This window comes from Chelonoidis abingdonii, chromosome 10 (assembly GCF_003597395.2).
Source record: "Chelonoidis abingdonii isolate Lonesome George chromosome 10, CheloAbing_2.0, whole genome shotgun sequence".
Taxonomy (NCBI): Eukaryota; Metazoa; Chordata; order Testudines; family Testudinidae; genus Chelonoidis; species Chelonoidis abingdonii.
Genome location: NC_133778.1, coordinates 46810901 through 46836373, shown reverse-complemented (window position 1 = coordinate 46836373; position 25473 = coordinate 46810901). Strand labels below are relative to the sequence as shown.

At 39.9% G+C, this 25473-nt stretch overlaps 1 protein-coding gene across 5 annotated transcripts in view; it reads left to right on the top strand.

The window, feature by feature from the left end:
* The window catches only part of SLC4A10 (solute carrier family 4 member 10), a 334643-nt gene that overhangs the window by 236784 nt on the left and 72386 nt on the right, over positions 1 to 25473 (top strand). For all 5 annotated transcript variants that reach the window (XM_075070163.1, XM_032803549.2, XM_032803548.2 and 2 more), the window contains 2 exons: positions 3971 to 4131; positions 16084 to 16272. In XM_075070163.1, coding sequence (XP_074926264.1) covers positions 3971 to 4131; positions 16084 to 16272 — 350 coding nt within the window. The remainder of the gene's footprint in view (positions 1 to 3970; positions 4132 to 16083; positions 16273 to 25473) is intronic.

Genomic DNA, 25473 nt, shown 5'->3' with positions numbered 1-25473 from the left:
ATGAGGAGTTTGGCCAATCCCACAGAATGTGGAATATTACAGTTTTCACATCAAGTTCTACCACATCATATGATTTTTCCTGATAGTGTCTGATTCAGTTGGTGTAGTTTTGTGTGGAAAAAGTACACCTGTATAAAAAACATTGCTTTGGACTAATCTAGAAAAGCAATAATTACAAGTTGAAAATGAAATCTTAACACAATATTCTGTTGTGAAATAAAGTGTCAACTGTACCTTGATATAATCATCTGTGACCAATCGCTAATTGTAAAGTCATAGAATCCATCAAATTTATAATGACAAACAATAGTTAATATTGGTATTTTAGTGTGTGGGGTGTTTGGTGCTATATCACCAAGCCTGCTTTATCAAGTCAATGTTCATTATAGAGAACATCAAATACTACCCATCTGCCCATTCCTTGATCAGAAAATGTAGAGCTGAACAGCCCAAGGCATACTCAGGAAAAACATACCAAGGAGTGTACTCAATTCACATCTGTGTATATGTTCTGTGTATATGCTGTTTTTGTTTCATGTCCCATGCAGGCGTTAAGGGAGTTTGGAACTGAATTTTGAAAAGGTGTCTCAGAAGACCAAAAGCCTGGAATACTATAGATGCCTGTGGGTTGTGTCTCAGAAAATAGTATAGTGATCCTTAGATGCAGAAAAAAAATCAGTAGAAAACCACCACCTCATGGCTGATAGTATATGGAGATTAACACTGCCTAGGGCATTCACAAGAAAGTGTTGCGTGATCAAAGATAAGCAATGAAGCAGAATAGTTTGCATTCAATTTCCATGTTATGATTAAACCCTACCTCTGCATCTGTAATTGCAAATTTTATCATTTTTATGGCCTCTTTAACAAAAGTGGATCTTTTCAGCCCCTTTCCTCTGTTCTCATTAGATATTTAGTTAAAAAGTGTCCCCCCCCAATTTAACTGAGCGTTGAAGGAAACACTCAGGTACGCTTACTCCAAAACATAGTGTCTTGCCTTCATATAGTGCTTCTACATAGGGCCGGCTTTAGGCCTATTCCACCAATTCCCCCGAATCGGGCCCCGCGCCTAAGAGGGCCCCGCGTCCAGTAAGAATCCCTTCCCTGGCTAGAGGCGCCTTTTTAATTTTTACTCACCTGGTGGCGCGCCGGGTCTTCGGCAGCACTTCGGTGGTGGATCCTTCGCTTGCTCTGGGTCTTCGGCAGCGGGTCCTTCAGTGCCGCTGAAGACCTGGAGTGAGTGAAGGACCCACTGCCGATGTGCCACTGAAGACTCGGAGCACTACCTGGTGAGTATAAGCCCCATGTGTTTTTTTACATGTGTGTTTTTTGTTTTTAAGGCATCGCTGCTGGGGCCCCATCAAAACTGTTTGAATTGAGCCCCGCACTTCCTAAAGCCGGCCCTGCTTCTACAAGTAAAGCACTAGCTAGCAAGAGTAGCTATTTAACTTCAGGTTTCCCCAAGATTGTATCTGAAGCTTAACTGAGTGACACCTGAAACACAAAGCAGGTAGTTTCATTTTCTGAATAACTTCTGTGGGTGAAATTCAGCCAGCTACAGACTCGTGACAGAATCAGCCCAAGACTCATGAAGCGTTCAAGTGATTACAGGTTTAAGTGGGAATTAAATAGGACGCAAGCCTTGAATTAGTCCCATCTATTCAAGGATGAATTTCACCCACAGATGACATTTTGAAAATGAAATTAAATAGCCTGTTTCCTTTTTCAGGTTTTACTCCATTAAACTTCAGAACCAATCTCCCTTTATAGTGTTGCAGTGGAATATATTAATGCAAACATTTGAGAACTGCATGCTTTGTTAATCTCATCTCAGTCAGGAGTCAAGTGATAGCACAGGGAATCCTGACACCAAAAAACAGTTTTGTTTGGTTAAAGGAAGGCCTTGCATAATAACTTTTTCACAGGAAACTCTTAAAACATTTTAGAGTGGGTTGGTCCTCACAAAGAATTTGTTTTGCAAAGAGCTGTCTTCTTTTGGAAGAGGTGCAGCAAGGATCTGCCTCTCTCACTTCTTCTGGTGTCACTCCACTGAAGTAGTTACAGTGAAACCAGCAGAGAATTTGACTGTTTATTTCTCTCTATTAGAAAAAATGCAGATGTGCAATTAAAATTTTCATTAGATGGCTACAGAGTGTTTTGGAGAGAGCTAGTGTAGCTCAGACTTTTTTTTCCCTAAAATGTTTACTAGTTTCTTGTCTCCTGTCCAAACTTTATTCTTATAGGCAGAGCTGATAGTGTTGCCTAATACTTTCCATATTTTCAGTTTCTTATAACTTTCCCAGGCTCTAATCACTGTGACTGAAATGTCCCACACTAGGTGTCTGAATTTTGTTTGAAAAGTTTCAGCTAAAATAGAAATGAAATTAGAGGAAACATTTTTGCCCATGTTAAAAAATTTTCTTAGTTATTTCATTGAGAAGCTCTAGTACCTCTATTCTTTTGAGCAAGGTAGTTTAAATTTGGCCCAGGGCAGTCGTTGTGTCAAAGATGTAACTTTTGCCATCCATGTGGAAATCCACTCAAATTTGGCCAAGTTTTAAGCCTTTGAAAAATCCCACCTTGCATATGCTCAATAGAGACTTGTTAAAGTTTAGAAGTTAGGTTCTGTGAATATTTCCTCTGTACTTGGCATGGTACAGCCTGAAGGTGCAGGGGGCTGAGCAGGACTTTCTCTGCAAATGCTGCTATTGGCTGATGTGAGCCACTGTGACAAAAAGTATACAGTAACTGCATGCAGGGAGACTGTTTCCTGTGCTTTGCTGGTGACCAGGCAGCATAGAGGAGAAAAAGGGAGTGAGTTGACTGGAATATAGAGGGGAAAGTGTGAGAAGTGAGGTGTGGGAGGCAGGAGATGAATGGGTTGCAAGATCTGGGATGAGGTGGCCAGTGGAGGTGGGGAGTTGGACAGGAGTTGAATAGGAGCAGAGGGAGAGGAGGAGGTTGGGGACATATAGGTGCAGAGGGAGAGGAGAGCAGGAGCCAGGGAATGGAGTTGTGAAGGACCAGAGAGAGAGGGAGGGATGAGTTGGGAGAGTTGGATAGCAGAAGAAAGACAGGGGGCAGGAGCCGAGGCGATGGGTAGTGGATAGAACCAGAGGTGGTGGTGGGCAGGACCTGGGAGAGTTGGATAGGAGAACAGGGTGGAAGGTAGGAGCAGGAGCAGGAGCTGGTCTGTGTGTGTGTGTGTGGGGGGGGTGTTGTTGGGGGATGGGATGATCTATAGGAACAAAGTGGGGCTGGGGCAGGACATACAGGAAGGGGGAGCAGAAACAAGTTTGATGGGGGACATAGGCAGAAGAGTATATAACCAGTAGAGCACGCTCTGTTCCAAAACTTGGAAATGAACCCAGGAGTCTTGAGTTCCTGCATTCATCTTCTGCCAGCAAATAGTCATGAATCCACTGACAAAGCATGTGTCTCGTCCCTCTCTAGTGCCTGGGCTATGTAGAGTATAACAGCCTACTATTGCTACCAGTTACTTCATTAGCTCAACTGGTGGAGATCGGTACTTTTGAGTGTCAGTATTGCTCTACATGAGGGAATTTTTTTCCCCAAGTTTACTTTTTTCTAGGATTTATATTGATTCTGTAGCAATTCTTTCCCACTCCACATTCCCAGAGTTATTCTGACACAGTATCAATGATTTTAACACACACAGCAGTTTTAGCCACGACAGGGCATTATCCAAAGTTGCACAAAACAAAACATGTTGTGTTATTTTGTATCTGCTTTCCCCTTCAACTCTCAGGATGAAATAAATGTTCAACAAATGGTAAGGGACAAAATTGCTGGGGGGGGGAGGGAAAGATGTTCTCATGTTTCCTCCAAACAACCGAGAGTAAAGTAAAACCAAACAAAATATTTGATAGTGTCCATTGAATATGCATGAAAATAACTCACTTTTCATTTTCTATATACAAAAGGCTTACTAAGCTGTTTGTTTGCATAGATGGTTGAAGTTTGAAGAAGATGTAGAGGATGGTGGAGAGAGATGGAGCAAACCATACGTTGCCACTCTGTCACTTCATAGCTTGTTTGAGTTGAGAAGTTGTATCCTGAATGGTACTGTTCTACTGGACATGAGAGCTAATTCTTTAGAAGAAATTGCAGGTATACTGATGTTTTATACCAATAACCTATCATAAAAAATATTAATGTTGGAGACTTAAGTATGTATCACTTATCAGAGAGCTTTTGCATAAAAGTCAACTGTATTGTAGTAAGATATTTTATAGCTAACTTTTCATAAGTTGTATGTGTTTAATCAGAGTGGATATGTTCTCTACTCCACTTCTGCCACCACACATTCAAAATGATATAAATGTTAAGTTCCACAAATTAAAGCCATTTTTGAGATGGCTGATCACAAATAGACAAATCATCTTAAACATCCCTTAAAGCATCAACAGTTTTCCACCATGCTGAAATAACACAAAACTAACTTTTTTCCAAATGGGCTTTTTTCCAAATTTCCAAATATGCATCTTTGGCTTGAGAACAAGATAGAGAAACTTCAGGCGATAGTGTATTTATTTCGAGGAAGTTGTAGATGCCTTAAAATAGGATCTTAGAATGAAACTGGCTTTTTTAATTATATGGATGTTGCTCCCATCATGGTATAGGAAGCATCTGTAGGATGCAAGGTGTACTAGCACTTGCTCAGTGGTATAATGTTTACGTGCAGCCTCACAGTAAACATTTCAGATTATAGCCCTTAAACCCAATTCTCACTGTATTGATGCTCTTAGTGGGGAGATACAGTCACAACTCTCATAACAGCTTTAGGAAGTTTCATTTACAATTCCCTTCTATACTGCAAGGAGAATTCAACTCTCTGTAACTTCATAACTACAAACCTAGTATATGAGCATGCTGAACTGGGTAAGAAGGGAATGGACTGGGAAGAAACTCAGAAATTGTACAATACACATAAGTTTCACTTGGGGAAAGAGGAGAAAATTGAAGTTTTTTCAGTTTGAAAGACCACATTTTATACAAGTCAGGGCAATCCTAGATGGAATTTATTGGGGAGGGAGTAAGTATGTAATGGTGACAATAGCAGAGTATCACAGGGGAAAATGAAAATATTCAAAAAATGTTAGATGTGTACGAGTAGACAACAAAAGACTAGGGTGACTCATGTACAGAGTGCAAAAAACAATAGGTTTAGAACAGAATGGCCATGAAATATGTTGAGATTCAGAGTTCTTCCCCCCTCCCAACTTAATCCCTTGCTTCTTGGGCTGGAAAAGGTTGGAACATCATGGAAAAGCATGATCAGCTTTTGGAGCACCTCTTGTCACGTTTGTGACTGATGTTTGGAGCAAAGGAATCTGCAAAATAGAACTATTGAAATTATACAGATCCAGATCAGCTAAAATGTTGTACCTGTAACAGTCTTGGTTCCCAGGAGTCGGGACTGTGGGTTCCTTGTTGTCCCTTCTTCTGGCGCTGCCAGGATTTCTTCTCTGGCTAACGCCAGCCACTTCCTTCACCAGGCAAGTTAACAAACCACAGACCCCTGGTTCTTTGAATCATTTGCCCTGTGATATCCGCCCCTGACACTGGCCTTCACAGAATTTCCAGATCCTCTTCATCAAACATGCGTTATGCTCAAGTTTCACGGTTTTACCTTAACCACTGCTCCGTGTAAACCAACCAGCACTTCGTAGCACTTATTAGTAAAGCAATGAGTTTTATTAAGAAAGAATAAGATTTACTTAGACAACAAGAAAGTGGTGGAAACAATTGGTTGCAATATAAAAACGAATCAAACATCAAACCCTTTGTCTAACACTTCAATGTTCCTATCCAGTAAGTAGATCCCTTACCCAAAAGCTCAGTCTGTTGCATTAAGCTGACTGGGTTTCTCAAGACAGGACCCAAATGTTCATGAAAGCACCCCCTCACCTGGGATTGAGAGTCTTGACAAGTGCTGAGCTTTCTGTAATACTTTACATGTTACTCTTTATGTATAACTATCCGGTTAGACGTGTTTGGTGTAGTGAGTGTCACATCTGAGATGAGGCTGCTTGCAAAAAATATGGGACTCATTGCGAAGGGAGTCTCTGTGTCACTGAACCATCTCTCACTCCATTTCCTCAAACACTGCTGCTTCACCCTACTTCAGAGGTGAGAGTCTGCCATAGGAGAAGAATGGAGGCTTCAGCCCCCTCAAAAGAGAAACTTAGAGACACAAGCACCCTTATGAGAAAATTTACAGCAAAGAAGTGTAAAAAATTATGAGCCCTTAAACTTACATTCATTTGCTTGAGAGTTCAAAATGGAGATGGTACTGTAGCGGGTCTGACATGATGATTCCCTGACAGCTAGTGGGAGGGAAGAGACTATGGGTGTGTTTTATATAAATACAGTTTTGCTCCTGCTCTGTTTACATATTTCATCATTACAGCTGTGTCAAAAGTTCAACTTTTGCTGGTGTCTGGTACATGACCTTAGTACTATCCGGGTAGTGTGAAATATGGTTATCAATGTTATAATTATTGTTAGGAATACAGGAAAGCAGGACTGTGTTAATCTTGTCCCATATGAGTAGAGGCCACCCTCAGTTGAAATAACCTCATTAAGCTAAGGGTTCCAATGTTAGAGTCCTGTGACAGTTAAAAGGGTGGAGACAGAAGTTCTTGTCAGGAGGCGCACAACTCTCTTCCTCCTCCGCCTCCAGGTTCTTCTAGATGGCTTAACTGGTTCTTCCTCACTGTTTCAAGAGTAGAGCTAAATAGCCTTCATTAGGAGCCTCTTTGTTGTTTTTAATTGCTCAATCAGAGCTGAAACCGTTGTGATAGGACTGTGTTTCTGTCTGACTGCTAAGAGCTAAAATCACTGAGAGGCTGAAATCATTTAGTATGGGCTGTGTTTCTGCCCAGCCTGCAAAAGAGCTGGAAATCATGACAGACTGATGTGCAGCGTCATAGCAGAGAGGCAGAAAGTGACTGACAGCTGGTGAATGCAGTTGACCAGCGGGTGGTGGCAAAAGAGGTGCACATGAAACAGCCAGCGTTGGTGTGGCGGAGAGGCACAGTGAGCAGCCAGCAGGGTGGCTGGTGAAGGGCGCGACGAGGCAGTGAGCAGGTGGCCTGAGTGGCACTGGTAGATGCACTCTGAACTCTTGGGTCTGCACTTGACGAGGACGCAATGAGAGTGGGATGCAGAGATGGGGGGGGGGGTAGTTTGGGCATGTGAAAGGACTTTTGGGTTGCTGGACTTAAACCTGAAGGGAAAAGGGCACTGCCCAACCTATTCTGGGAGTGAGTCTTTTACTCGTGGTTTATGTTTATGAATCCAGTTGGCAGCTGTTCCCAATTAATTAAGGTTACTCCCCTCCTTTTATTAAAAGTTAGTTTTACACTTGGACTCTGTGCTTGTGAGTGTGGGGAAGTATTGCCTGTCAGAGGTGCCAGGGGTGAGGTGTAATTTTCACAGGTTACTGGGTGGGGCTCAAGCTGGTCTATGTTGTACTGATGGAAAGGAACCCCTAGATATTGAACCGGCCCTGGTGCTGCTGGCTTCACCTGCGCAGAAGGGTAACATACCTTTGTTTTATATAAAGGTGGAAAGTAATAGGTGAGGACATATGCCTCACAATCAGAAGAGAGTATAAAGGAATTGGATTTACAACAAGCTGGTAATGTATTTAAGGTCTGTCATAACAGATAGTAAGGGTTAATGTTTCTTTTACCTGTCAAGCGTTAACAAAGGGGAACCAACACCTGACAGAGGCAATCAGGAAACCGGATTTTTCAAACTCAGGGAGGGAATTTTTGGTGTGTGCCTTTGTCTGTGTCTCTGTTGTTTCTCTCGGCTCTGAGAGAGGATCCTCTACCTTCAGGCTTTCTAATCTTCTGTTTCCAGTTGTAGTCAGGTATAAGACAATATAGGTTTATATTGTTTTGTATTTACATGTGTTGTAAGTTGCTGGAATGTTTTTTTAAATGTATTTTTTGGATAAGGCTGTTTATTCATTTTTTCTTTTAGCCATTAACCCTGTATATTGTCACCTTGATACGAGACCATTTTATGTCTTTTTCTTTCTTTTTATAAGCTTTCTGTTTAAGACTGTTGGATTTTTTTCCTAGTTGGGCTCAAGGGATTGAGTCTGCAGACTTCACCAGGGAATTTGGGGAGGAAGAACAGGCGGGGAGAGAAAATCTTTCGGGTTAGAGTTAACAAGCTTGCATCTGCAGGGACTCTGAGTTGAGGGTGAGAGAAACCTGATCTCGCTGTTTGCATTTCAAGGAATTGAATAGGGTGTGATCGTCCGGCCATTCCAGGGAGGGGAAGCCTGGGAGAAGTAAAAGAGACAAGGGAGGGGGGTTATTTCCCTTTGTGGTAGACCTTTGGGGCATCTGAGTCTTGGCGGTCCCCCAGGGAAGGTTTTGGGGAGACCAGAGTGCGCCAAACACTGGAATTTTTGGCTGGTGGCAGCGCTATCAGATCTAAGCTGGTAATTAAGCTTAGAGGAATTTATGCTAGTACCTCATATTTGAACTCTAAGATTCAGATTGAGGAATTATACTATGACAAGGTCAGATAAGCTTCATGAGCTGAATGAGGCAACAGGGGAGGTGTTTGGAGGGTCAGCTCTTACAGAGACATTAAAGTTGGTTGGGATGGGGGGGTGGCTGCTCCCCAGAGCAGGCACCCTTTTCAACCATGTGTGTCAAGGTAGTGTGAGATATTGTAAACTCAGTCTACAGTAGTTTGTGTGGTTTCCCCTTCTGTGCTAAGGATCTCATTCTTCCGGGGGCTGAATAAGAATGTCAGGATTTGGCTTGATAATAATGAGAAAAGATGGATGTGAGGGATTGAAGTGAGACTGGCAGTTTGCTAGGACAAAGAGGTATGCCAAAGTGGTGTTTTATTACTATGTATAACAAAACTTATTAATTTTTTATCAAGAAGATCACTTGCCTATCACCCAGTTTTACTGTTCTGATTGCTAGTCCTGTCTCACTCAGGCTGGAAAAACCCAGTGGTCAGCCTTACTCAGGGCAATGCCAAGTCTTAGGTATGGTTTCAGACTGATGAACTAGAAGTGTCAGTCATTCAGTCAGTCCATATCCCTAATGAAGTAAGTGTTCCACTCCAAAATAAATTTCTTCATGAACTTTAAGGAACGTTGAGCATTATGGATTTTTTTTATCAGCTTTCTGAAGATATCTAATAGCAAGACCACAATGCATTTGTAGTTTTCGGAGCGCTAGTTGCTGTCTGTTCTCCTTTCTTTGTTGTATTCTTGAAACTTCAGAAGTCACAGCATTAGTTTGTTCTGAGACCATTTTCACAGGTAATTAGTCTGTTAACTTGTCTTTTGGCACAAGAGCTTGATTTAGGGTTGTAATGTAATTTTTTGGGTTGGTTCCGTTTCCAAAATCTTTTGACTCACTGCTTAGAAAAAGATTTTTGTTTGTTCTCAGAACTTTCCCAAAACCTATATATAACCTAGGAATGGCAGCTATCATTATTGAGGTAGTTCTCTCTCATTTAGTATCTTCTCTGATACAAATAGTAGATTGTTATATTACAAGAGTTGATTGATTGCTGCTTTTAGAATCTGCAATTTTAACAGCCATCCTCCTGACTGTCTGTCTTAACTACTTTGCAAGTGCTGCACCTCACTCTGAGGGCATTGTTCTGTAACTCAGATAGATTTGTGTCTTCCATGCTGTCTTGGGGGTTTTCTGAAGAGATTTTTCACTATTATAAATAAAACTGCTAGCCCATTTGATTAGGGATGTCCTTCTATTATTATGATTTGAATTGCAGGAGTACTGGAAAGCCCCAATAGGGATCAAGCTTCATTGTGCTAGGCATGGTACAAATACACAGGAAGATAGGGTCACAGCTCCTAAGAGTTTGCAAAACGATGCAACAAATGAGTGTGGCAAACAGAAAGGATTGAAGAGGAAGAAGGAGGTTTAGCAGTAATAAGGTCAGATAGTTACATAGGCTTGCTGTGTATGTACACAATTCTTTTAGTTCCAATTAATAGGAAAGGGTTTTTATTCCTATATAAATAACATAAGTCCTGGACTTGAAGTGTAAAGATGAAATTTGCACTTTGCTGAAAAGTCTTTAAAGTCTCTTTTACTAAATAATTGCCCATTATTAGTTGTTATAGTTTCACTTACAAAACACCACATTTTGGAAACATTGGTATGATCCTAGAAATGACAGGAGGTCTGCTTATATTGAACAATATTCACACTCAGTAAATTAAAGAAACAGTTCCTGGGCACCACAAAGCATCCGTAAATACAGAGGTCAATTCCAACCTTTCCCTGTTGTCACAGGTTCTCTTGTCTGTAGGCATCATTTTCTTCAGAAAATTGTTCAATACTTGCTGTATTGCCTTCTATCCATGATTATGCTAGGCCAGTACAATGACATTCACACTCATCATTTTAGTTTTCTCGATGCCACCAGATACTTCCTGTGTTGCAAAACTTATTTTCTTAAGGTAGAGGGTTCTAAGCACTTTTCCTTTTAGTAACACTCTTCAGCTAACCTAAGTCCTTATCTTTGTGGTGCATAATTGGTTTCTTTGTTTTTTTTTCCTGCTGTTTCTACCTTTTTAATAACTTTGCATAGGATTTTTATAGTCTCACTATGGATAATTTTCCACATTATTCTATGTAAGACATGTCACTCTGATTGTAACAAGTAAAATTGTTATATACATATATTTTCAGTTTATTTGCTGGGAGACTATATTATGCTCGTGACAGTATATCTGCCATCAGAAACTTGCTGTCTGGACTACATTCCTGCTTCAAATAATACATTTGTAAATGTAACAGTCTTTCTGTCCTTGAAGGAGTTTCATTTAACTAGCATTGCTAGATTGTGATCAAGGGTTTTTGTCTGCTTCAACCAAGATTTTTAATCCATATAAACACTTTCTTTATTCACTAAGTGTTCAAAATCCAGAACATAGCCCTAGACTCTTTCTCTGTTTGAGTATGCATTTTTTAAAGATCTTCTTAATATGCTTGAGATAAAATCTACAGGTGAACAATTATTTTATATTGTTGCACTAAGATGGCTTTCAAAACATTTTGTGGTACATCCCTAGAAACTTTAATTCTGCATTAAAATATTGTACCACTCATGATGTGAGTTTTAAAATTATCCCATTGCCCTTCATCATTTCCATTCTTCATTGTGTTTTGTTTTGTATTCAAACTTTATCCCCATTTAAAAGAAATATCTGTAAGACCATGAGCTTGTTGGGGCACGGACCTGTCTATTTGTATCTGATAATTAAGTGCAATACATATCTGCAGAGCTGTATTTGGAAACAATACTGTATATTATTCTAGTTGGGTTTCCTGAGATGAATTTTCACATCAGGCATTGCAGGTCTTTTAGATTTTATGTTCTTGGCATTTCTCAATTTGCTAATCATTTTTCTTTGTCCCTCATTGAAAAGTACTTCACCCAGGCTTTAAATCTGTTTAAAAACACATTTCCTTTACTTGAATTTTAAATCACTTTTACCTATATTTGAGTACAATACACAGTCTTTTGTCATGTATCTCTGGTGTAGCTCCCAGATTAATATAGAGTCATTACACACTTGACAAGAATTCCTTTGAAGTGTAGTAGTCTATCAATCACTCCTAGTGCAGACCATATGTCCAAATGAAGTCTCAAGAATCTGTCCTCCAAATAGTGTATTTTGGAACTTGTCTATTCAAGAGGTATTTGCCAGAAGATAGTTGCAATATCCGATTCAGAGAACTACTTTACTCTATTATTCTGCCCATTATTTCAGTTCAAATTGGCAGATAAAACTGTTGTCTTTTGATATTTTTGTTTAGTTCCTTTGGATCCATGCAAATTCTCAGATTACCATCTGTTTTGTTGACTAACCACTGAATGAACTCAGAAGATTCTAGCACTCAGCATATGATTCCATTTTCTATCATTTGGCTCAAAGGATTTTTGGTCAACCTTTAGTGATGGTACTTTCTTTGTTGCATGAATCTCTGGTCTTGCAATCTATTTTGGTTGTACTCAGTGCGTTTTAGGCAAACAGCAGACCCCTTCAGATAAATGTATTCAACATGACTTCTGTGTGATCTATTAGCTTTTCAGTGACCCGCAAACGTTATGTTTTAACTTTTCCATAATTTCAAATCCAGTATTGATTGTTAGCCCCTTTCTACTGTTACAAAAGTCAGCTCATCTACTATACCATTATATTCTTTAAGGAGTTTACATGTTCCTCATGCTAAAATTTTCTATCTGTGTAATGGCTCAATCCTGTTAGTGAGGTCATTGGGCTTTGCAGGCCCTCAGCATCTCATGGCTGAGTGTGCAGTTTCATTGTCTTTGGAAATATCCTGTTAAGCTTTCAATCTGTGAAAATCTTGTTCTGCAAGTATGTTTGCTTTATTCTAGGTGCCAATTTTCATTTACCTTTTGATGCATTTTAGACTCCCTATTTGTATGCAACTTCCTTACTGAAAAATTGTTTCTCAGTCTGTGATGGACTTATTTTGAATATCTAGATTATTTCCCCTAACAGCACATGATTGCAAAGAGGTTTTTTAATACAGCATTTATGATACACATTACCACAAGTATGACATTGTCTGTGAACAAGCTGCTTCGCACAGGGGTTTGGCACTGCCTTTGTCTTTAATTCTTTCATTCAGTTTGCACTCTTTTTGCCAACCTGGTTTTTGGTTTTGCTAACATTTGATCACCTCCAGATGCAAGCCTTCATCAGGTTGGCAAAATTGTGCTGCTTTGTTTAGAGCAGGGGTCGGCAACCTTCCAGAAGTGGTGTGCCGAGTCTTCATTTATACACTCTAATTTAATGTTTTTAGTAGGTCTCGCTATAAGTCTATATATTATATAACCAAACTACTATTATATGTAAAGTAAACAAGATTTTCAAAATGTTTCTGAAACTTTAATTAAAATTAAATTAAAATGCAGATGTTATCAATTTAGTGTGATACTTGCCCTTGCTTTTCCTTGCTGAGTTTTCCGATGTCTGGCATGTATTTGGATACTTTAAGCTGCACGCAGACTTCTGAGTGATTATTTGTTAACTGGCTCTGAGAGGGACAGAGGACAGATATCATGTGTGAAATTACTTGTTCACACAGGTATGTGGATCCAAATGCTGAAAGCATTGCAAACACAATTTTCTTCAAACAGTTAAATTTCACATATCTGTCTTTTATTTATTTATTTTTCTGCTTTGCTTGCTTCACCACTGAATTTACTGGTTGATATGAACCTGTCTTGGGAACAGACTCAAGAGCTGTCTGAATTTTCAGTACAGCAAGTTTCTGACTCAGCTCATTATATCACCATTTCTGTGTAGCACAATTTCTCCTAATGGATATGCAAGGACATTTTGTGCTAAAGTATTGCTGATTTATTTGCTCTAGTATTTATTTCTCTCTTTTTCTTTGCTTTGCTTTACTTTGCTTTGAGGCATTAATACTGTTGCCAACAAGATTTCCCCTCCAAATTAAATATATCAACTCAACAGCTTCTTTCCCATTAAAAATTAACAATTCTTCTTGATATTTTCTGTTAGTGGATTTTGTGCTGAATTTTTTCATTCTGCTACTGCATAATCATTTACATTATTTAGGCACAAATCCCACCTAGGCCTCCATACAATTGGGCTCAGCATGGGCACATGAATCTGCTTGTGTAACCCACACACCTCCTGGGTGTGGTGTTCTGTTCCCTCTAGTGGCATTGAGACCACTTAGAAAGAGAGTGAGTTAAATGAGTCTGTTCTACAGCCTTAGCTAAGCGCCAGCTGGCTTTTAGCTCATGCTGTAGAGGCTCATGCACTTAGCTCCTGTGGTCCCAAGTTTAATCCCACCCAACAATGTCCGGCGTCTGTCTCCGTTACACTTGCAGAAATGGGTCCTTATTTATTCAATGTTTCTGAATAAAGTGGTGTTAGTTTTGCTGTATATTCTTATTTGAAATTTCTTTCTGCTGTTTTATTGAAAGCATTATCAGTGAATCGCTTAGTAATATACAGCCAGATTGTGATTTTGTGTAGGTGCATGGGAAAAGGGGAGGGAACAAAAACCTTCCCACAGGATTTGGACCATGACAAATGACATGTAAATGTGTATTTTCATCTACTTAATCGTAGATTAATTTGTAAAATAGACATTTAGGGTCAGATTCTTGGCTCATACCCTAGCCCTTCGCGAGGCAGTGCACCAACAGTGTAAGGGGGCCATAAAGTACTTTATAAGTGTTGTGGTGGAGGCTGAGGTTGGTGGAACATGGTGTGCTCCTTTGCTCACTAGGGGAAACATGGTTTCTTGGGGGATGGTTACAAGCTAGTGCAGTCTGCACTCTACCATAACTTGTGCCCAGTGTCCAACTGGCTCCTGACAAGCCTAGGATTGCAGGAGTATCATTTATCTTAGAGAGGAGACGAACAAGAGGAACATGACAAACTTATACAATATAATGAATGATCTAGAGTAGGTAGGTCAGGAACTTGTATTTAATGTTTCTCAAAATTAAAGAACAAAAAGACATTCAATGAAATTGAAACATTGCAAATTTGAAACTGCTAAAAGTATATTTTCATACAAATGTATAATTAACCTATGGAACTAATTGCCACAAGATATCAGTGAAGCCACAACTCATCAGGATTAAAAAAACACTGGACATTTATATGGACAACTGGCCATCCAGACTCATCCATCCATACTCATAGGGGCAGGAGTGTGTGTGTGTGTGTGTGTGTGTACACGTACATACTAGAGAATGGTGCTAGGCAAAGAAAGGTAATTCCATTTTAGGGTGGATTTTGAGACTTAGAAATTTGTGTTCTGATTTAGAATAGAAAACCTGAAAGTGTGTGAATACTGGTTTTTTTGGTCACATACACAAGGTGGAAAATGAGACCACTGAATGGAACTGAGCTGAAGTTTCAACATCAGTCAGGTAATTTTGGAAATATGAGAGATTCCCTAATTCATGACGATTGTAGTTACTGAAAGGTTGCTAAGAAACAGATTTTTTTTTGTTATGGAAGCATCAAAATGATATTTATTTATGACTTTGCCAAACTTTAATGGTTTGAACTGGCACTTTCCATGCCAGGTATGTTCTTCAGGGTTTGGTTTTGTTTTGGAAAATATTAAAAGACCGTGTATCAACTGTTTCCAAGAACAAGGCTGGGAAAAATACATTGTTTTGCCAATATTAAAAAATTCTGGTAAAGTTTGTTTTCTAAACCTTTAGTGTCTCCATGCTTTGGACCATGGACTTGAAATTTGATATGGGAGATGCGGGGGAACGCTGTGTCAGAAATTTGATTTTTGCTACTCCCATGAAATTGTGCCCAGATTTGTCCAAGTTATAAGCCCTAGGGTTGCCAGCTTTGTAATATTTAAAAACTGGATGCTCCAGCAGGAGTGCTGGAACTCCCCGCCCCCCCGCCTCTTCCCCCCTCAAGGCCCCATCACCCAGGTTGGGAGGGACTCACCAGTGGAGCCGGGGCTGGGAGCTGCAGCTATCCGATGCAAATAAGAGACAGACCCAGCTGAGTAGGGGCTGGTGTGGGTAGTGACCCAGCTCCTCCCCTGCCTGGAGTAACTGAACTGTCAGGTCCCCTTTTCGACTGGACTTTTCAGTCGAAAACTGGCCACCTGGACACCCTATAGCCATCCATGCTCACTAGAGACATGCTAGAGCTTTCCATCTAAATTTCCTAAAGATTCCATCCACACTGGGCATGTTCTGGTCTGGGGCTGAGCAGGACTTCCTTGCAATTTCAGCTCTTACTTATCACAAGGTCCAGGTCCTGCAAATGAAAGCAGGGAACCTGGCTCTCTTCTTCTCTGTGTCACTGCTGCTCTGTCCAAGGAGCATGAAGCTGCCTGGTTTAATGTTTTTTTCTTGAATAAAGAATGTTAGAGTGGGCCCTTCACTTATAATTCAATGTATTATTATTTGGCATTATAATTATTAATTAATAACATAATTCCCTCTCTCTATTCATTATATTATATTTATGTATTTATTTTTCAGATATGATTCTTGACCAGCAAGTGGGCTCCGGGCAGCTCAGCGAAGATGTTCGTCACAGAGTACACGAAGCTTTACTGAAGCAGCACCACCATCAGAATCAGAAGAAGTTAAGCAACAGGATTCCAATTGTCAGATCCTTTGCTGATATTGGCAAGAAACAGTCTGAGCCTCATTCCATGGACAAAAATGGTAACGTGTTGCATTATTTTATGTTTCAGAAGCTTTTTATAGCATATATTTTTTCCCTCTGAGCTTAATGTCCACTGCTGTATTCACAGCAGTCAATGTGTGGTTCTGATTTGAAAAGGGACTATGTAAAAATGGCTGCTTTTATTTCACAGAGCTGCTCCTTGTACATATTTAGAGATATGGCTGTTTTATTTAGTTACAGAACTATGTGTTTACTACTTTTTACTCCTATTAACTATGGAGAACCAATGTTAATCTGATAGCATGAGCTGGATGATGATGCATTAAGTAAAAGGAACTCAATTTGTCTTTTAGATTCTAGACTGAGTTTGCAGTGCTGGCAGTTGGAAAAAGTCCCCATTTTTTCACTTATAAATGGAAAGCCATTGAGACAAAATAAACATGGAACCAGCATTGTTGTTTTTATAGAATCACTTTTCAGGAAATTGCATTACAGGGAAAAAAAGGGGGAAAGGCTGTGCAGTACTTCTATGGAAAAAGTTTGGTTAAGATAAACTTTAGAGAGAGGTAAGAATCGGCTACACTGTATTTCTAGCATGATAACTCAATGACAGCTAGCATGGCTGTGGTGTCATTTACACCTTCCAGCTTGAAGTGTAAATGTACCCCAAGAGACTCCATGGTTGGGATATTACTCTAATATATGAACATACACTGGTTAAGAGACCAATGAAAGCAGCATGGTGGTAATTTATTATGCGGAAGATATTCCAAGGACATTAGTGAGCCTAAAATTTTCATCCTGGCTTCTGACCTGCACAAACTCTGTGTCTTCTGATCCACAATGCAGTAGAGGTGGTAGCCCTGTAATGTTGATTTTACACACACTTCCAAGCCCAGTTCCTTCCCTAGAGTGGGAATCTCAGACTTGGAAGGCTGAATGTAATTTAATCTGAAGAGGACGTTAAATAGGAAGATCATTTCTGGGTGATGTCCAGATTCCATCTGAGGTTTACTTAGTTCCCAGTTCCAGAAAACATCTCTGTTCAGGACAGCTTTTAAACATCTGATTATCGTTAAGGCTGTGCTTAAATCTGATTGAAATCAGTGTGCTTAAGTGCTACATTGAATAGACATGCACATGCTTAAGTGCTTTGTAAATCAGGCCCTTAGAGTGCTCTGGGCATCCTACAATCTGGCAATTAGAACTTCCTGATCTTGTGTGAGAAGCACAGACTATTTTCATTATATTATTTATATTGTATTTAATTCATTTTAAAATAGTCAAAATATCCTTAAGACTATTTAAAGAAAGGTAAATCAACTTTGGGTCCGAGTAATAGTGATACTGCCAAGCATGCTTTTTAACAGTCCAACGCAGTTAGAGATGTCTCTTATTTATCTTGAAACGTTGTCCATTAACTTGTCCCTCTCCTATATTGGCCTTTTCAAAGTAGAAAAAAGGGCCTGTGTTAAAGATGAGCTTCATTGAAATGTTTATTTCTTATTCTAAATTTAATTAAACTGACAAGATGTTATGTTCAGATTACTGGATATTTGCTTTGTCTCTTGGACTAATGTGATTGGTTAGCTTTAGCACATCTCAGAAAGAAAAGGACAAAATTATTCTAGATCTTATGCTTACAAAATAGTCTCAAACCATTAATTTATTTATTTGTTTGTTATGTTCTCCTAAAGGCCATGGAGCCCCAGTGCAGCTATGCCACATCCAATACAACAGTCTGCATGCTGTAGTGGTAGCTGCTGTGCTCCATTTAAAAGAAAGGGGGAGTGGAGAGGAGAGAGATTGTTTAGTGGATTGGCATGGTCTCAGGCCTGTAGGCTCCTATACATTCCTTTTGTAGAATGCTCCCCACCATTCTTCACACTGTCATGGGTAGATCTTCCATAAAGCGCTGCTCATAATGTATGCAGCATCACATGCATGGCTTTTCACCTGCCTTTGGCAGGTCCTCTGCCGTTAGGGTCTTGCCCATGGAGAGGAGATCCTTCTTTGTAAAGTGTGAGCATTCATTTCTTGCCTTTCTCCAGCTATTCGCCCACACACATCTTTCTTTGTAACTACAGCCCCTGCTTGGGAGTCTTGCCTTTCCACCTAGAGCCTTATGTTCTCCTACTCTCCTGCATATGTATGTAAGATGAGGGCTCGATCTAGCTGTTGCAGTCTGTGAATGGTGTATGCCCCTTCCTGCTGGCTGTAGCCGAAAATTTCTCTTTAGATGTCGGTTTTAAAACTTAGAGCAATTGTGCAAGCTGCTATTATCATTAGAATGATGGCTCAGACATAACTTCTGAACTGTGAAAACTAAAGTTCAGTAAACTAAATTTGTAAAAAAACTAAGATAAAATTATCTCATAGCACTGTCAGGTGTGTACAGTGAGAAATGTCTTTGCTTCTGAGGACAGCCTTGCAAAACCTGCGTGTGGTTCCATTTTAGTCTGCTTAGTCCCATGCCTCTGTGCTGTGTGTGATGCGTATACTATATATGGGTGTAAAAAAGGTTCCAACCAATTGCAAGGTATGAAAGTGTCCTTCTCTCCCGTAATCTCAAAATTGTATTAAAGTAGCTGTTCAATTTATTTTATGATTATTTCTACAAAGGCTTAATTATACAAAAGGCTTGTCAGATATTCTGAGGAGAACAAGCAGATCTTCTGAGGTATCCCTAAAGTCTTGTGATCCCTTCCATTTTTCTCCTTCCAGTCCTCCAAGGCTGAATGTCTCCAAGCCAAGAAGAAATGGATGCAGCCCTTTTCAGAGCCCATCAATGCTGATCCAGAGATGATCAGAGAGTAATAAATAGAGCAATGCCAGACACCTTGTCCCAGAACCTTGTCCCCTGTTCTACTGAGGCAGTGGATAGCCATCAGAATCTGCCCTAAGAGAGCAGCTGAAGATTTTTCTTGGTGTAACTGTAGCGCCTTTTTGGCCAAGATGGAGTCTGCTCTGCAGGCTGCTCCAGCCAGAAAAAGGCATAGACAGGAATGCAGTAGGGAAACTTCCTTCCGTCTCAGGGACACCTTGTCCAACCCCTCCTCCCCCCAGCAGAGTAAACATGCACCCGCTCCCTGAATAGTACAAGAAATATGGGGAAAGGAAATATTTATTAACAGAGGGATGAATGGAGGACCCACAGGCCTCATGATACCACAATATAAAAAGATAGACGCCGAGCATCTAGACTCAGAGCTCAGGAATCCCGGGAAGAGTTCCAGTTTGACAGTGAGTCATTGGGTGCTCCTGGTTGTCTTTGGTACCAGTAAACATTCCCTCCAAAATACCCTCTGGTGCCCTCTTCTTCCACTCTCTAAAATACCCACACAGAGCAACAACCCTCCCCACTTAACTAGCTACAACCTCCTTCCTTATTCGCAATGCAAAGTCGCATGTCCCATCCTCACAGCCCCATACAGCTCTGGGTGACAGTGATACTGGATCTGGTTTGTCCTTCTCAGGTGATTCCTGGTGTGGTGCACCTGCTGGCTCCCATCCTGGGACATCCCTGGTCAGCTGCTCTGTCCTTCCAGGCTTTGGACTGGTTCTCAGCTGCTTTGCTGTGGGAGAGCCTGCTCACTGTAGGCCCCTTGTCTGGCGCTACCACCACCCACACCCCTGACACTCTCCCTACCTTGACTCCCTTCCTCCTGGAAAAACCAGCATTTCCTATGCCTCAGGATGAGGTTTTAATAGGGCCATGCTTTCTAAACCCCAGGTTGGTTACACTGAGAATCCTCAGGCGGTTTAGAGATGGCATAGTGCTGTGTGACTTGCTGTAACTATCGTAACTTGTAAAGCCACTAAGCCCTTGGTGTCCCCAGGGTTGGGGCATGGAAAGATGGTTTAGAGACACCATTTCCCCCAACCCTAGTCACTCACTGTAATTAGGCATTCAGCCCCTTCTCTCTCCAGTGTCTGCACATGCTAGCTTGGCAGTGTGCCCAACTCCAAATATCTTGGAAGTAAAGGCCTGAGACCATGACTCAAACTCTCATATCCTGTAGGGAACAACCTGTTGTGCCCTCACTGGACCATCAGGATGGCATTACTGGAGAATATTTGTGCTTATGTTCTTCCTCTGCTTTTCTTTGTATGTGGATCTCTCAGAACTTCTAATTAATTTTCTTTGTATTTAATAGTATTATCTTTTGTTTACAATGGCTTTTCTTCACATCCTCTTCAGGGCTAAAATGTCAGGGTGCTATGGATTTACCATGCATTTTTCATGCTCATGCTGTGTTTAACTTTCACTTTTCATTAAGCATCAAAACTGTGAGAATTAAAAGCCTGCTTTTGATGTTCCAATAAAAAGTGACACTCAAATTTGGCATAACAACAGCAGAAATGATTTTTTTTTAAACAAAGCTTAGTTTGACACTGAATGCCCAGAATGAAAGGTGGAAAAGAATTACAGAGTAAATGCTATTAAAGCCAGTGGAATTTTAAAATACACCTCTACCCTGATATAACGCTGTCCTCAAGAGCCAAAAAATCTTACCGCGTTCTAGGTGAAACCGTGTTCTATCAAACTTGCTTTGATCCACAGGAGTGCGCAGCTCCGCCCCCCCCCCCACGGTGCGCTGCTTTACCATGTTATATCCAAATTCATGTTATATTGGACTGCATTATATTGGGGGTAGAGGTGTATATAATCTTTTGCCATTACCAAGTCATCTTTGCAGCTCAAGTTTGGAGTGCTATGTAATGCATATTTTTAGTGAGATTAATAGAATCCTCATCTTTATGTTTGAGACTTATATGTAAATGTATGTCTCAAGATGATGGTATATCCCTAAAAACTAGCTTTGACCAGATGCACCACTTTTGTATTATTACAGGAATGGTAACAAATATTTTTCAGTACTTTTGAACAGGTTTCTGCAATGCAGAATTTATGCACACATTTTTGCAGAGAGAACTAATAGTGTGAGTTTCATGATAGTATGGTTGGTCAGAAAAATCAGATGATAACAAAACTCTGACAGTAAACAGCGATCTCCATACCCCCGTTTCTGACTAGCTGTATACCTTTAACTTCTACACTTGGAGATATACCTGTTCTAGCTTGGATTGAGCAAAGGCTTGCACTAGTGTGCTAAAAATAGAATGTAGCTGTGTCAGCACAAGTCACAGGAGGGACTAGCCACCTTGAGTACATGCCTAGGTTCTTGGATGGGATTGTACTCGGGACAGCTAGCCCCTCCCGCCACTCGCACTGATGCAGCTACATTCTAGTTTTAGTGTTCTCACTTGATCAGAGCTAATATGTGTATGTGATTTCTGTCTCCTTGATATGAGAATCACACCCCCAGCTCCAAGTATAGACAAACCCATTCCTGATGTAATTTACACACCAACAAGCTGAGGAAAGGTAACAGGACAAGTGATTAACAGTTAGGTGCAAGAAGGTGTAAGTTACAATAGCGCTTTCCATCCATATTAACATATACCTTGTTGCACCTTCTTCTTTCCCTATGTGTGTTGTTTGCACCAACTGAGACTCTTTTAGAGTCAGTCATGCCCACTTATCAACATACAGTTTAAATTGCCTCTAAATTTGACACAGATATGACACTGTGGCGCTTGGGACTGTAATTACTCATATCCCTTGCACATCAGCACAGTGGGGGACCTGTCACGCATGCACCAGTGGGTTACATAAGAAAAGTGTGAGTCAAAGTAGCCTTCTCACATCTTCTAGCTCCTTGGCTTGCAAATTGCACTAATTCAGACTTCTTTATACTTGCTGTAATGGATGTACATTCATGCTACATTCATGTTTGGGAGTCTGATTTATGCATCACCTTTGGCCCATAGATTATAAATTACTTTTCCATTAGGCTGCATCTTTACATTATTTGCATCCCAGTTTCATAATCTTGTATCTGCAGTTAAGCATTAATGTCCAAATTCAGTGCTAATATAAAGCAGATGAAACTACACTGAGGTCAATAGAAAGTCTTCTGTTTACACCAGTGATGAATTTGGCTCTAAGGGCCTGATCCTATATTCCTTGCCTGTTGAAGACACCCAGGGACTTAAATGAGAGTTTTTGGGTGCATATGTAATATGGGATCAAATTCTTCATAGGTTTCCTTTTCTCTGTATAGCCGATACAGCTGGACCCAACCGTAGGAATTCTAAATTAAATGATCTAATATTGTATTTCATATTTGATATGTACTCTTTTCAAGCTAAATAATTTTAGTCAAGACTTACTATCCACAGCTTTTTCATGATATTATTGAAATAAGGATCACATAATTCTTAAACATTGTCACCCAATATTTGTTCTTTCTTTCTCCATATGTTCCTTGTACCCATGATTAAATGTATAATCTACATATATGGAATTGTCGTTCATCTTTATATTTCTTTATTTTGCTCTGTCTTTGTTGTGTCTGTCTCTAACAGGCTCATCTCATCTCTGTACCTCCCTCATCTCCTACCTTTTGGGTTCTGTAAGCTCCTTGAAGGTTTGAGAGGTAGTATAAAAATGTATCCTGCTTGGGTTTCAGGTCAATTAACATGTACATCCATGTCTTCATCTGAGTTTCCTTCTAGCATGCAACTTTTTGCTATAGGCTAATAATATTTAAGGCCTTTGGCAGAAGCTGTGATAATTTTATAAGAGAATCCTACATGATGATGGTCATTATTTGTAACTAAGATGGAATATTTGAGACTAGAAACAATTTATTTTTAAACACATTTTCTTATATCAGTTAAGAAAGTGGCAAACCACATCATTTTGGTTAGAGATGCATGAGTATGCATGGAGTTATGTTTAAGGTTCAGGTCTAATATACAAAAATTCATAATCTGACTTCGTCTGCTTCTTCTCATAAGAAGTATTTTCAAATGGCACCAAATCCTACTCTCAGTTGTGCAGGTACAATGAGAGTGGCATTTGTTCTTTACAAATACAGTAGCTAAAAACTGAATTTTGTATTATATTTGAATTTTACAATACTCTGACCAAAAATCTGACTCTAATCTACTTAATATATTGTTACTATTTATCCCTTTGCTTCCTAGTTTCCTTAGATGTGAGTCCATTTAAGATTTGAAAATTGGTGACTAGTAAGAAGTCACAGTTAAAAGTCCACAAGGCCCAGTACTGGGCTCCCAAAACATGGAATCATTCCTGAGTGGAAAGGAGTACTGTAGCTTTTTGTATGCTTTTATAAATATTTAGGGTTTATGAAGCTCCATGTTTGATTTGCCTTGATTTCTTTTAGTTGTACCTTGTTCTTTTGTGCTTATTGTGGTTACTGTGCTTACTGTGGTTGTTTTTGTTTGTCTTTGGATAAAAACAAGGTTTCTTGGATAAATATTGAGTACTGAAGGTATCCTGAATGCAATAACTTTTGGGTTGAAATTTTGGAAGGCCATAGTTCTGAAACTCTGATTTTTACTTGGTGTAATTAGTAAGTTTTCTCAAAATACTGAATTCTTTTAATATAGGCATCTATCAATGCAATATAAAAATGGACTCCATTTTAATTCCTTTGATATATAAATGGTTTGGTTTTGCATGAAAAAATCTATTTCTTTTGAGTTATTGTTATTTCCTAAAATTGAGCATGCCTATCTACTATACATACTTTTAAAGTCTTGGGAATTTTCCTTTATCTTAAAAGCAAATCATTTTCTACGTAAAACCATGAAGCGTATTTAATTGGTTCTGGTGTGGACATTTTAATTAAATAGATAAACCCCTAAAACCTATTTAAACATGAGTGTGTCTGTTGAAATGTTTAAATTCCTCTGTGTGTGTGTGTGCGTGCGCGTGCATGCATGCTGAGTGTTTCAGTTAGATAGCATGTTACAGTTGATTGGCAGGTGCATGCTTTAGAAAATCAGCAACTCTCTTTGATGACTTCTCAAACAGAAGACTATAACTATTGGAATGCTTGATGCATACTGACAGTAGAATAAATCCAGGCGTTGATATCATCATTAGATTTTTAAGTGTTCTCTCTATACTTCAGTGCTGTTAAAGAATGAAATTCTGGTCATCTTCTCTCCCCTTCACCTCACCTCCACCTCCACACCCAAAACAAGTAAAAGTGTTTGGCTTGAGAGAGATACACAGGTGTTCCTGGAGGTGAGCAGTGGAATCATCATCTTCAACTTGAAGACAGGACATAGAGCAACTGCATGAATGTGGCTGTTACTGTGGCTAATGGGCTGTACTTGTGGCTTGTCCGTGATCCTACTGCCTAGGTTCCCACCATTCCCATTGGTCCAATCACAATATTGCCAACCTCAGATATTCAAAAATAATGAGTCAGACCCCCCCAGAATTAAGCACATTGCATTCTATTTATTTGCTGTCTGCATTTTCAGCCTGTAGGATCCCCTTGGTTTGCATTTTCTGATTTTCTCCTTGGCTCACTGTTTTACTTAAATGAAGGCTCTACCATACATGGAAAATAAAAAATAAAGTCTTGTGTTGGCATGCAAAAAGAACAAAGCCATTCACAAACTCTACATACTGACTAGGGCCTGTTGTGTTTCCTGTAATGTGCATTGCTGTTCCCACAGGGAGTTATTAGACACAATTGTTAAAGCAAGTGTTTAGACCATTAAAAATTGCATACTGACAGTAGAATAAATCCAGGCGTTGATATCATCAGTCTCCCAAGCTGTCTACACTTTGAGTTGGGGGTGTGATTCCCATCTTGAGAATTCATACTCACTGTAGCTCTTCTAGAATCTTAGAAATAGAGGGCTGGAAGGGACCTCAAGAAGTTACCAAATCCAGCTTCCTGTGCTTTGGCAGGGACAAGCAGACATAGATCATCCCAAGTAGGTGTTTGTCCAAACTGTTTTTAGAAACCCCCAATATTGGGGATTCCACAACATCCCTATTCCATAGCATAACTACCCTTATAGGTAAAGTTTTTCCTAATATCTAATCTAAATCTTCCTAGCTGCAGTTTAAGCCTATTACTTCTTGTCCTATTTTCAGTGGAGATGGAGAACAACTGATCACCCCCATCTTTAAAACAGCCCTTAACTTATTTGAGACTATCAGGTCCCTCATGAGTCTTTTTTTTCTCAGTGCTAAATATGACCAGTTTTTCTAATCTTTCCTTATAGGTCAGGTTTTCTAAATCTTTTATCATATTTGTTGCTTCGCTCTGGACACTCCAATTTGTCCACATCCTTCTAAAGTGTGGTGCCCAGAGCTGGACACAGTGCTCCAGCTGAGG